This window comes from Penicillium riverlandense, assembly GCF_028828495.1.
Source record: "Penicillium riverlandense strain IBT 135883 chromosome Unknown utg000006l_segment0_segment0, whole genome shotgun sequence".
In the NCBI taxonomy this organism is placed as follows: Eukaryota; Fungi; Ascomycota; class Eurotiomycetes; order Eurotiales; family Aspergillaceae; genus Penicillium; species Penicillium riverlandense.
Window position 1 is genome coordinate 3,308,363 of NW_026643197.1, and position 12,554 is coordinate 3,320,916.

The following is a 12,554-nucleotide window of genomic DNA, read 5'->3' on the forward strand; positions in this document are numbered from 1 at the left end:
AGCTAATGAGAATGCCTCGATTGCTGCAGACAAGTGGGTACCTTGCCTAATTACCCAAAAAAAAAAAAAAAAAAAAAAAAAAGCAGCAAGAAAGCGAAAACGGCCATATGAAAAAAAAATCCTCTACCAAACTTACCTGTGTAAGCACTTGGCCTCCTGCCGACCTAGTCCAGCGCTCAGTTGGTCTGAATCTCACGCCGCGGCCAGGCATGGCAATTCAAGAGAATGCTCCTGCGGGCCCGGTCTCCGAGGATGTTAAAAATCCTTGTCCAGACACCAAATCGACTGATGCGGAGCAGTATCGTGCCTCCAACTCTGCTGCTCCTGGGGAGCTGAAGCGCAAGCTGAAAAGCCGACATCTGCAAATGATCGCGATTGGTTCGTGAGCTATTCAAATAAATATTCCCAATAGCTACTAACAACATGTTCAGGTGGAACTATTGGCACCGGTAAGCTCAGCAAACGCATGCTGCGATCCGATGGTACTAACAGAACAAGGTCTTTTCATCTCCAGTGGCACAGCGATCGCCTACTCAGGGCCGGCAGGAGCTTTGATAGCCTACATTTTCGTGGGTTCCATCGTATACTCGGTCATGACCTCGCTTGGCGAAGTCGCAACCTACATCCCGGTCCCCGGTGCCTTCACATCATACGCCGCTCGATTAATCGACCCAAGCCTCGGATTTTCGATGGGCTGGATCTACTGGTTTAACTGGGCATCGACGTTTGCGGTGGAGCTGACTGCATCGGGGGCCATTATCCAGTATTGGGACCCGAGCCTGAATATTGCCATCTTTATTGGAGTCTTTTGGGTTTTTATCACTGCTCTGAACTTCCTGCCAGTCAATTTTTATGGTGAGCTGGAATTTTGGTTCTCGACCATCAAAGTGGCGACTGTCATTGGATTTATGATTTTTGCCATTGCCGTGGACTGTGGAGTTGGCAAACAAGGATATCTAGGGTTCAGCACATGGAAAAGCCCTGGGGCGTTTAATACGCATATAATCTCCAACCCGGAATCGGTGGGCAAATTTGTGGGATTCTGGGCCGTACTTGTCCAGGCCGGTTTTAGCTACCAAGGCACCGAGCTGGTCGGAGTGGCGGCTGGTGAAACCGAGGACCCTCAGCGCACTGTTCCATCCGCCATCCGCAAGACTTTCGTCCGCATCCTTCTATTCTTTGTGTTGACCATCTTCTTCATTGGACTTGTTGTCCCCTATGACAATAAACACCTGACAACCGACACATCCAATGCCTCGTCATCGCCAATGGTCATTGCAGCCAACCTAGCGGGGGTGAAAGTGCTGCCGGGCCTGATCAACGCAGTCCTTTTGACAGTAGTTCTGTCAGCAGCTAACTCAAATGTGTACAGTGGCAGTCGAATCTTGACCGGACTGGCACGTGAAGGATTTGCTCCGCCATGCTTTGCTTTTGTGACGCAGAAAGGGGTGCCTTATTGGAGCGTCTCGCTCACTGCAGCCTTTGGCCTCCTTGGGTTCATGAACGTCTCCACCTCGGCTGGCCAGGTTTTCAATTGGCTAGTGAATCTTTCCAGTGTGGCAGGATTTGTGACATGGTCTTCGATAAACGCTTGCCATATCGCATTCATGCGCGCCTTGGCCAAACAGGGGATCTCTCGCGATACTCTTCCCTACAAAGCATTATTCCAGCCATATCTGGCTTGGTACGGGCTCTTTTTCAACATCCTCATTGCTTTGACGCAGGGATTCACCTCCTTCATCCCTAGTTTCCGGGTTTCTGATTTTTTCTTTGCATACATCTGTCCAATTGTGTTTGTTGTACTCTACATCGCGCACAAGGTGATCATGAGGACTCATTTCGTTTCCGCCTCCGAGGCCGATCTTCAGACTGGTCGCTTGCATTACGAGAAGGATCTAACACCACCCAAGGCGTTGTATCTAAGAATTTGGGGTTGGGTGACAAAATAATATTCCTCGACACTGTGTCTATTCTATGAGGCAGGTACATTTTCGTTGTCAATAATTCTCAAGATTGGCCAAACCCCAGTGGCCTGTCAACGCATATCAGTATGTGAGAATTCTGCAGTATAAACGAATATATGACATGATATATGTATTTTCAACCGTTTGGCACAAAAGATGCTGTGTACTCCTATGCCAATATGCCAAGGGCTGAGAGAATTCCACGCTTCATCAATTTCCCATCAAAGAAGCATTTACACCCACTTGAATTGTCGTGCGACAACACATATTCCGCCCAGGAGAGCCGTCACGCCTGTACACACGACAAGCGTGCCATATCCGCTACCATATGCTCCCCATGCGTGACCCTTCCAGACATCGGCTTTGAGAAGGGCTTCACTCAGGGGGCCACTGGCCACATTACCGATCCCCCGACCGGTTTCCATGAATGGGAAAATGACGGTCGCACTCGCAGACGGGTTTGCGCGCTGGATCTCCTGTGAAACACCGGACCATGTGGAAGAGAAGCCGCCGGCCAGTAAGCCGTAGGCAACGCAGAACACATACAATGGCGGGATAGAAGTGGCGAACCCCCAGGCAAAGAAGACAGACACGACAGTTCCGACAGTTGAAATCATGAGGCAGGTGGTAATATGATATCGATCAGAGAGGAAACCCACGAAGACACAGCCGAAAACCGAGGCGAGGTTAACAAGGGTCACTGTCAAGGAAGACAAAAAGTCATTGGCTCCCAAACTGCGCGCGTATGTTGGAAGATATATCGTAGGCAAGAAAAATCCCAGAGCCTCCAGAGTGTTCCCAAGCTGATATATTATGTAGACTTTGTTGTAGAGGAAACGGAAATCGAGTCGATGGTGGCATGCAGTCTCGGTAATTGACAGGCGTGGCCTGTGGAAATAGAGGAAAGGCAGAGCGAGAACAAAGAGTACTACCGCTGATACACGGAGTGTTGTTTCGATGCCATAATTATGCAAAAGCCATTGTAAGCCCAGAGGGAAAATAATGCCCGACAACCCAGAACCAGCCTGATAATATTTGTTAGCTGCACATTCGAGTCATCTGGGTGTATCTTCAATCTGCCACGTACCCAAACAATTCCAAATGCAAGGCCTTTTCTCTTGTCAAACCACTCTGCCATGAATAGAATTGATGGTGTATAGCACAAACAGCCACCAGTTCCAAATGCAATACCTTGTGACAAGATCAGATGGGTGACGTTTGTGGAGTATGAGCTTAGGGCTAGCGAGAGACACATTATAACCACACCCATTGTCGATACCCACCGTGCTATCCAGGGAACGAGAATCATTATCACTATTGCTAGTGGAGCAATCAAGTATGCGATTCCCTATCGGATTCGTAAGTCAGCGTTCAAGTTGAGTTTCGGGGCACTCGAACTCACCATCGCACAGGTTCCAATGACAGCAATATTTTCTGACCCTTGAAATGGTTCATGCGTGCTATAATAATCTTGGAAAATTCCGAAAGCAAAAGCGTACCCTGTAGTAATATTAGTCTCTGCTATCTCCTGTCTGGTGGTTTTTGTCTTCAACATACCCCACACAATGGCTTCAAGTACTGCTGAGGCCGTTAAAAAGAGCCATGCGTGAATTCCTCCATCTATAGGCGGTAAGTCGAATTGTTGAGGGTTGATTTTGTTGTCCGATTGTTGGTCGGAGGGTGTAGAGCACTGGGCCTCGAGGCTGCGACTGGCGATGCTGGGGAGATATTCTTTGTGATCCATGATACCCAGCTGGGGACTCCAGAAAATTCAAGAATCAGGTAATAAAAACCAGTCAAATAGAGTATTGTATGATACTTGAGATAAATCAAACATCACAAGAGACGGAAACTGGGTTTGTCTGGACTGGCGAAGTCGAGTCGGAAAGGAAAACAGCATGTACTTGACTAGGAGCTAACAGGATGACGAAACGAATTTTCCTGCATGAAATGTCAATCAAGATGGGCGGTCCACTGAGCCGTCACAAGGGCACAGACTTGGCATCCTAGTGGGTTCGTCCCCAGTAATGTGATACTCAAACCCCTAGATCTGCCATCAAGCCAGTTATCCCGTCACGAGTCAGGCAGTTGTATGTAGTGCTGCATTCATCAGCATAGTCTGCTCCACGGCCCGTGCTTTTAGCCGCGTGGTTAATGAAGAACAGCATGCTCGTGAAGCTGCACAGCTGCCGATAGCGCATCCACGAGTCGCGTTGCTGGACCTGTCTGAAGGTGGAGACCAGAAATAGATATTTTGCTCCGGCACGACTTGGCAGTGGCTAGTGACCAGTTTGGAGGCCAACTTGGCCTCTGGCCGGCCAAGCAGCCGCGCAACACGCTTGACTCTCTGGACTCAAGGGGGCAATGGAATGTTGATCATGGTCACTGCATTTCCGGGCTGGTAGTTTCGGAGAGTTCCCCGCCTGATAAGGGGCATCCAAATGGATCCTATTGGCAAAGATACAAGAAAAGTTAGTAATTTTTGAAAAGAGGATTCCCTTGCGTGGGAAGCTTGGGCGTTATGTATGTTGATCTACCGGGAGTTGGCAAATGTCCGAGGCCCACCAGCCCAAGCGGGGGAATCCACAATACAGAAGTCCCATCACTTCCCAGAAAACCAAAATCAAGGCTCGACCTGAAGTTATTGGCATTGGAGTTCTACGACGTGTCTATTTGCAAAATCATGTTATGTACAACCCCGTTTCGGTATCTTGGTCAAGCTGGAGAGCTACTTCTATGTATTATACATTAGTCATTAGCATTCCTGGGGGCGGAGTTGCTTCCACATCGCCCTTCGAGCTTTGTCCAGAGCGCCATTTGCATTTTCTCTTGTGTCACAAAAATCCAAGCTCCTCCGATCAACAATCGTCGATGATTTAAGTCCCCGCCTAAGAAAGACCTTCCGATGCAAAGTCTTAAACGAATCCTTCTTCTTGCAATGCTTGTAGCACTATTCGGGAGACGGCTTCGTATTCCTTCCATCTGTATCTTGTCTCGTCCAACCTTGATTCACGAGCTGCACTAAGCGCAAGGAATTGCTATCTCGAAGTTTAGATTGTATGCCTGAGGCATCAGTCTCTTCGTCGAAGCTTCAAACTCAATTGTCCCGGTCCAAGATAGTGATAGTATCTATTCAAGAAATGACATATGGTCAATGTGAGTCCAAGTGCCATGTGTTTGTGTTATCCGACATGGAGCGAGGATGTTTCAATGGTTTATACATACGATATATATATGCTGCTTAGGAACAACTTTGGTCGATCCCGCGAAGATCCATCCGAAGCCTTTTCTGAAGTAGTATCCCATGTTTTAATATAAGAAAGGGGGAAGTGTTTCGCACCAGGGCTTATACTATCTAACTCCAAACCTCAAGACAGACCCGACCAGGACTTGAAAGAAATTTGAAGGCGCGGTGTCAGAAATGAGCAGTGAGCAGAGGTAGAATAGAGCGGGTAGACCGCTAGCTCCACCGCTATTGTTGAAAAAAGAAGTCCATATCAGATCTTAATCCTCGATTGAACCTCCAAACAAGAGATCTCTGTTCATGAAGTCGTACAATAATTAAGATAACCTTCATGCTACATGCTACAGTATTACCACGTAGACGAGGCCAGCCATTCGGCCATGGCAAGGGGTTGGTCAGCCCCCCAATTTAGGTTCCCAGTGGGGACGACTTAGCCGTCGTTCATGCACGAACCGCCCCCCACCAATCGCGCCATACACGGTCAATCGACCTCCCCTTTCGTCGACTGGCATAACTCTCCGACCGATTCACTACTGTGGGTTAGAATGGACGGATAATGGAATCTCTCCGGGTCCAACGCAGGCGATTTGGCACTCCAAGGCGCCGGTTACTCGCGGCGGCTGCGGTGTTTATTGTGTTTATCCTTCTGCTGCAGCTACTGCTCGCCACCGCGTCATGGCAGGGGTGGCCTGTGTCCTCCCTCAACCCCTTCAGGTCCGGCACTCTTATTTGCCTCGTCGTTTGTGTTCTAACCCATGAGCAGACATTCTTACTCATTTCCGATCGAATTTGCAGGACAATATCCGCATGGCCTCCGACGGGTCATCAACAACCCCTATCCTGATTACAATTCCGCGTCATGGAACTCGACATGGCGGGGTTCACATCGAGCGTGCCTCGGGCCCCATGGTCGCCTGCTGGACCGGCACGATGCGGACACGATGATGAGCGGGTATCATTGGAATGCGTCGGACTTCCCGGCCCCGATCTTCGGTTCGTACGAGAGCTGGGGCCTCGATCGCGATCTCTGTGCGGATTCGGTCTCGCGGTACGGCGCATACGGATATAAGCACAGGACCGACAATGGCTGGCCCGGCTCCTATGGAACCAATCATGCGGCCGAGCTGGAATGGGACGACGTGAACTGGGCCAATCTACAACATGACTGCCTGCTGCGCAACGGAGACCGGTTCCGAACCACCAGGCCCCGGGAGAAGCAAATATGGACCCTTCACAAGCGGTGGGATACGACCGTGCATGATGAGCTTGATCTCAGCGACCCCGAGCCGGGGATTCAGCCGCGGACAGCTGTGATCATGCGCACTTGGCTGAGCAAGCGATACATGGAGGACGACCTACATTACATTCGGGCGATGATCATGGAGCTGGCTCTCCATTCCGGCGGGGAATATGACGTCGTAGTTTTGGTAGATTGCAAAGGCGCCGAATTGCCGAACCCCATGGACACCGTTGCCATGGACAAGTTCAAGGCAGAACACCTACCCAGAGAACTGCGCGAGCTCGCCCTCTTTTTCAACACGAAGATATTAAAGGAATGGTATCCCGAAATCGAGGCTCATGAGTATGTTGATCAACCAACTCCGACACCAGGATTCGGCTTCTAACAGCTTGACCAGCGCGGTTCTGCAGTATTTCCAGCCAGTCCAGCTTTTTTCGCGACTTCATCCACAATACGAATACGTGTGGCAGTTTGAGATGGACGCTCGTTACACTGGTCACTTCTATCGGCTAGTGACCCAAGCCACCGACTTCGCGAGGCGCCAGCCCCGAAAGCACCTCTGGGAGCGAAACTCATACTTCTATATCCCAGCGATTCATGGAACATGGGAAGAGTTTGCCGCGAAAGTAGACCGGGATATGGTAAGACGCGACAGCATTTGGGGTCCTCAGCCCGCAGAAGGCATTGATCTTGGAGGACACAGCCCTGTGCCTCCAGTGGCAAGTCCAGATGATGACGAAAGTGCCTGGGGTGTTGGCGAAGAAGCCGACCTAATCACTTGGCTCCCACATTTTGACCCTGCCGGGGTGAATTGGCCGTGGGGCCAAAAAATATACCATTTCCAACAGCAGAAGCATACACCGCGACGCGCGACCATTGTCGCCATGTCACGACTCTCTAACCGGCTTCTACGTGTCATGCACAAGGACCAGGCATACAAGGGCTTGGGTCTCGCGTCGGAAATGACGCCTATCTCTTGGGCCATGTATTATGGCCTCAAAGCTGTACAGGTTCCACAGCCTGTCTATCATGAGCGGGCATGGGATGCGGCAGAGCTGGATCGTCGCGCTAATTCTGGCGAACCGGGGGAGATTAATGGGGACCTCAACAGTATCTGGGGTTGTGATTCATGCCATGATATCCTTCTGTATACATCTTTTATGTTTCGCTCCTACTTTGCTGAGAGGCTCTATCGTGCCTGGCTGGGGTACGACGGCGCAGAAGAGGTGAGAGATCCATGGTCATTAATGATTTTCGGACTATACTAAAAAAGCATATAGTGGGAAAAGACAAATCGCCCTCTTTGTCTTCCGCCCATTTTCATTCACCCGGTCAAGAACACTGAGCGATAGAACCAGTCTCGAGACAGTACCTTGTCTCTGTGGCCAGTTTATCGCCGAGATCAGATCCAGGACCTGTTCACCAGACTTGTCACATGTATCCATGCTTAGCGTACATGGGACTGGACTAATTCAAAATGCATTTGCAGAATATGATCATTCTCAGCTGATAAAGTGTTGGTTTTAAAGATATACCACCGTTATGCACAGGTTGTCTAGAAAGATATTGCTACAATTGTCGTTTGATCTATGTGATATATGGTCTAAGTTAATCTGAACTAATTCAGGATTGTTCCGTCATCCCATGTCCAATAAGCCATCTTCCTAGGAATATGTGGTGTTACAGTAGGTACCTACCGAATACTGCAAGTCCTATTTGACCATCTTGTGGTAATCTGACCAAGTTAGTGTCACATAGGCTAAGAGTTACACTGTTCAACTGTATGAGCATGCATTATGCGCAACCCTTTGAATAGGGGTCGGAAATCGAGCTGATCTGGTCCCGGTCCCACCGCCAGGACCGGTCCGCCTCGAACCCGGCAGTAATGTCTTATCCTAACTGCCGACAGCGATCTGTTTATGTTTTCCTTTCAACATTCATCATTCTCTGCTAAGACGGCCAGATCCCTTACAGCCTGCTGAACATGGACTTAAATCCGTCGGTGACGAATAACACTCGTGTACCTGCGCATAAGAGATGCCCGGGAGCACGTACGTTCTATTTCAGGTTCCTCTGACAGTTTGTCTTCCAATGTCTGATTAAACCGAGGTCCACGGCAGCCTTGCAGGGCAGCGCATTTTTTATACGAGCCCGAGTACTCGGCTTGCCGATCGAACAACCGACTGTCGGCGGTGTATCCGGCAAAAACGGATATACATGCTCCACTCGGTGGGCCAGCGAAGTCAGCAATCATTAAGCTGCATCTTTTATCACAAGCCGCTGACATAGCATATACAAAGCAACTATGATTTAATATTCTAAAAAGAAGAGTGTGTTTTTATGTCTTTAAACCGGCAGCGTCGCTTCCAGTCGGCGTCTTAAAGAGATTGCGGCAACTTGGTGACATCGTGGCCCATTATGAAGATGGAAAAAGATGTGGAAGCATTGCGCCCCCAGCGCATTCCTTATTGGCAGATTATGACTGACCAGAGTGTGGTAATTATTAGAATTGGACAGGTGAAATCGGTAGTAATGCTAATATCTTCTCAAGGTCACACCGGAAATCATAGGCTATCCGTATGCGGGGTCAGGGACAGAAGAAAGCCCCTATATAGTCGAATGGATTCCTAAAGATCCGCGCAACCCGATGAACTTCCCTACACGGCAGAAATGGGTGTATACTGTGTCAGTTGCTTTCGCCACCATGGCTGTCTCATTGGCGTCCTCCGCGTACGCGGGGGGAATTGGTGAGGTGCTGGCGGATCTGGATGTGAGCCAGGAGGTTGCAACGTTGGGTGTATCCTTGTTTGTGCTCGGATTTGCAGTCGGCCCCTTGCTATGGGCGCCACTCAGCGAGCTCATCGGCCGCCAGCTTGTGTTTCTGGTTACTTTTTTCTCACTCTCTGCATTTTGCGCAGGCGCAGCGGCGTCACAAAATATCTGGACCTTGATTATTCTCCGATTTCTTGCAGCATCCTTTGGTTCCTCGCCTCTTACAAATGCTGGCGGTGTCATTGCTGACATCTTCCCTGCGGACCAGCGCGGTTTGGCGACCAGCCTTTTCGCCGGTGCACCATTTCTGGGTCCATCTCTTGGTCCTGTTATTGGCGGCTTCCTCGGTGAGAATGCTGGCTGGCGATGGGTGCAGGGCTTTCTTGCCGTATTCACGGGACTGATCTGGATGGCCGAAGGCCTCATTATTCCTGAGACATATGCACCACTGCTGTTAAGAAAGCGTGCTGAGCGCCTTTCGGCTATCACAGGCAAAGTCTACCGCAGTAAGCTGGAAGCTGAGCGTGGCAAGGTGCCCGTTAGTGACATGTTTAGGGCCGCGCTTGGTCGGCCCTGGATTTTGTTATTTGCCGAGCCCATCGTCCTATTACTTTCGCTTTACATGGCCATTATCTACGGAACGCTCTATATGCTCTTCGATGCGTTCCCTATTATCTTTCAAGATATCCGTGGCTGGAGTGAGGGAATTGCCAGCTTACCGTTCCTGGCTGTGATGATCGGAATGATGATAGCTGTCGGGATCAACATGTATGACAACAAGCGTTATGTGCGTATCCACAAGCAGCATAATGGATTCGCACCACCAGAAGCACGCCTTCCGCCGACTATGTGGGGCGGACTTGCCATCCCAATTGGGTTATTCTGGTTTGCATGGACCAACTATCCGTCTAACCCGTGGATTGTCAGCGTCCTGGCGACAGCGCCTTTTGGATTTGGCATGGTTCTAGTGTTCTTAGGAATCATGAACTATCTGATCGACGCTTACACTATCTATGCGGCATCAGTTCTCGCCGCTAATTCGATTATTCGATCATGCTTCGGTGCCGTATTCCCGCTTTTCACGACGTACATGTACCAAAATCTTGGGATACATTGGGCATCGTGCATTCCAGCGTTCCTTGCCGTTGCTTGTGTGCCATTTCCCTTCTTCTTTTATCGATATGGCCATGTTGTACGCCGTAAATGCAAGTACGCTGCTGAGGCAGACGACTTCATACGCTCGCTTGCCCAGAAGGCCCGCGACCCTAACTTTGATGACGACAAGGAGGCTGAATCTGAAGCTGAGGTGCTTGCCAATCAAGGAGCTGTCCCAGACACTCTTAACACTGCAGACGAGGATGCATTTAGTTCTCGTTCATCCCTGGAACGCACTGAGACGGCCTATGATGCCAATCCTTTCGATATTGATCACGTCAACACGCGCAACTCGGCAATCACGCAGCGGTCGCGTTCAACCAAAGGTCGCCGGCATGGTTTTTTTGGCCTGGGACGGAAGTGACCTTTAATTGTTTACCGCACAAGCCATAATAAAGTCTTGTGGTATCGAGGATGCACCGTCGCATTTCCTGGATTTGTTACAATATATAGTCAATCCTTTCAAGAGAGACGGCCTGCTATAGACCGAGCAAAAAGCAATGAAATACCAACAAAACGACTACATATTTGCAAGAACTATTGGCAAGATTGCCCAAAGAGATGCCATGTTCACAGGGGGTCACAATCAACCAATGTTTAATAGCCGGTCGCATTGGGTAGCTTTTCCGGTGCATCATGACGGAAAGTGTTTGTGATCAAATTGCTGAATGAGGGAGACCACTCTACGCGTGGAGTCAGGGTCTCCAGATCCCAAAGCTCGGAAACAAACTTGAGGATGGAGGTATGGGTGAACTCATTCTTCCCCGAACTGGGCTTGTTCTGAATCACGCCCTTCTCCACCCAGGGAGAAATCAACATAGTGGGCACGCGAATGCCCAGGCGATCAAAGTGGAAGGTGTAGTTCTTGCCATCGGGAGCTTGTTCAACGTAGGGCAGGTTGTCGCCGGGAGGCACTCCAGTCGGCGGAGGAACATGGTCAGCAAAACCTCCGTGTTCGTCCCACGTCACCTGACCTGGGGTTAGTATAGAAGGGAAAAAAGGTGCTGAGACTGGGTCTACTGCTCACAATTAACAGAGTGTCTTTCCACTGCGGCGAGTTGCGGATGGCATCGTAGATTCCCTTCATGAAGTTCTCGCCCATGTTGATCGGGGATTTGGGGTGCATAGACATGTAGTCACAGCATTCCGGGTTGATCCAAGTAAATTGCGGTAGCTTGCCGGCTTTGGCATCTTCGTAGAAACGGTCAATAGGCAAGACATTCGTCTTTCCCTTGCCAGACTTATGGGTCCACTCGTAGAACAATGAGTCCGGCAGGAAGCTCGAGCTCCCCAAGTTTGTGGTGTTTTGGTAGTTGATCCAGCTGATGTTGTTCTCGGACAACTGCTGGAAGATTGACTTCTGGGGCAGCTTGGAATCATAGAAATCCTCGTCGTTGGTACCGTGTCCGTGAGAAGTACCTGAAGTCAAATACGCACGGTTGGGGTCTGTCGGCCCGGGAATCGAGGCGAACCAGCGGTCGAACAGCACATAGTTCTCCGCCATGGCATTGGTGACGGGGACCATGTCGGGCTGGTAGTAGTTTATCACCTCGGCAGCCTCCATCATTTTGCCCTCCAGGTCGTAGTAGGCACTCTGTTCGGTGACAAAGCCGCTCATAGAGGAGTGGGCATCAGGAGTAGGATGGTATGTACCAAAGACCTGCATGTTCCCACCCGTGATGCTATGGTCGGGGTCATCTTTCGCAATGTTTTTGGCGATTCCAGCCGCACAGACTGCATGGGAGTTCGCTAGAGACACATTGGCCGGATTGCAGTAAGATCTATTAACTAGACCGTCAATGTTGGGGTTGTAGGTTAAGCCACCGGCAAGAGTGTCGAAGGAGCGGTTCTCTTGCACCAGCACGACCACGTTCTTGATGTTGCTCATGCCGGAGTGCGCAGCCGCACCGAGCCCGAAGGCAAGCAAGGTGAATGGGAGGGTCATGATGGCTGGGATGTGCAAAGAGAGGACGTGTCGGACGACTAACATTATTATCTCTATCCCCTCAATAATAATCCCTCTCCGTCGGGGTCACATCGCGGTGGAGTCGCATCCACAACATCCGCGCAATGGGAACATTAATATGTACGCAAATCTGCCTTGTTCGGAGCAAGCCCTGTCGATCATTAACTACTGTGGGGTCGGAGAACTGAACTTCCAGCGGTCGCGAGGCTGCGA

At 50.1% G+C, this 12,554-nt stretch overlaps 5 protein-coding genes across 5 annotated transcripts; 3 read left to right on the forward strand and 2 right to left on the reverse strand.

Annotated features, from left to right (window-relative positions):
* Nucleotides 1-209: 209 nt before the first annotated feature.
* Nucleotides 210-1,949, forward strand: N7474_007539 (putative amino acid permease (Can1); the record flags this gene model as incomplete). Its single annotated transcript, XM_057198949.1, has 3 exons — nt 210-378; nt 432-449; nt 499-1,949. 3 exons carry the CDS (start codon nt 210-212, stop codon nt 1,947-1,949), a joined length of 1,638 nt encoding a protein of 545 aa, XP_057052389.1.
* A 248-nt stretch (nt 1,950-2,197) lies between these two features.
* Nucleotides 2,198-3,708, reverse strand: N7474_007540 (uncharacterized protein; the record flags this gene model as incomplete). The annotated part of the gene is made up of 4 exons (XM_057198950.1): nt 2,198-2,989; nt 3,052-3,312; nt 3,367-3,464; nt 3,522-3,708. 4 exons carry the CDS (start codon nt 3,706-3,708, stop codon nt 2,198-2,200), a joined length of 1,338 nt encoding a protein of 445 aa, XP_057052390.1.
* Nucleotides 3,709-5,963: 2,255 nt separating this feature from the next.
* N7474_007541 (DUF3405 domain-containing protein) lies at nt 5,964-7,800 on the forward strand (the record flags this gene model as incomplete). The annotated part of the gene is made up of 3 exons (XM_057198951.1): nt 5,964-6,790; nt 6,846-7,674; nt 7,729-7,800. The coding sequence occupies 3 exons, from the start codon at nt 5,964-5,966 to the stop codon at nt 7,798-7,800; spliced, it is 1,728 nt and encodes a 575-aa protein (XP_057052391.1).
* Nucleotides 7,801-8,866: 1,066 nt separating this feature from the next.
* Nucleotides 8,867-10,739, forward strand: N7474_007542 (MFS transporter; the record flags this gene model as incomplete). The annotated part of the gene is made up of 2 exons (XM_057198952.1): nt 8,867-8,944; nt 9,000-10,739. The coding sequence occupies 2 exons, from the start codon at nt 8,867-8,869 to the stop codon at nt 10,737-10,739; spliced, it is 1,818 nt and encodes a 605-aa protein (XP_057052392.1).
* Nucleotides 10,740-10,972: 233 nt separating this feature from the next.
* Nucleotides 10,973-12,320, reverse strand: N7474_007543 (putative phosphatidylglycerol specific phospholipase; the record flags this gene model as incomplete). Its single annotated transcript, XM_057198953.1, has 2 exons — nt 10,973-11,344; nt 11,403-12,320. 2 exons carry the CDS (start codon nt 12,318-12,320, stop codon nt 10,973-10,975), a joined length of 1,290 nt encoding a protein of 429 aa, XP_057052393.1.
* Between the last annotated feature and the right edge of the window lie 234 nt (nt 12,321-12,554).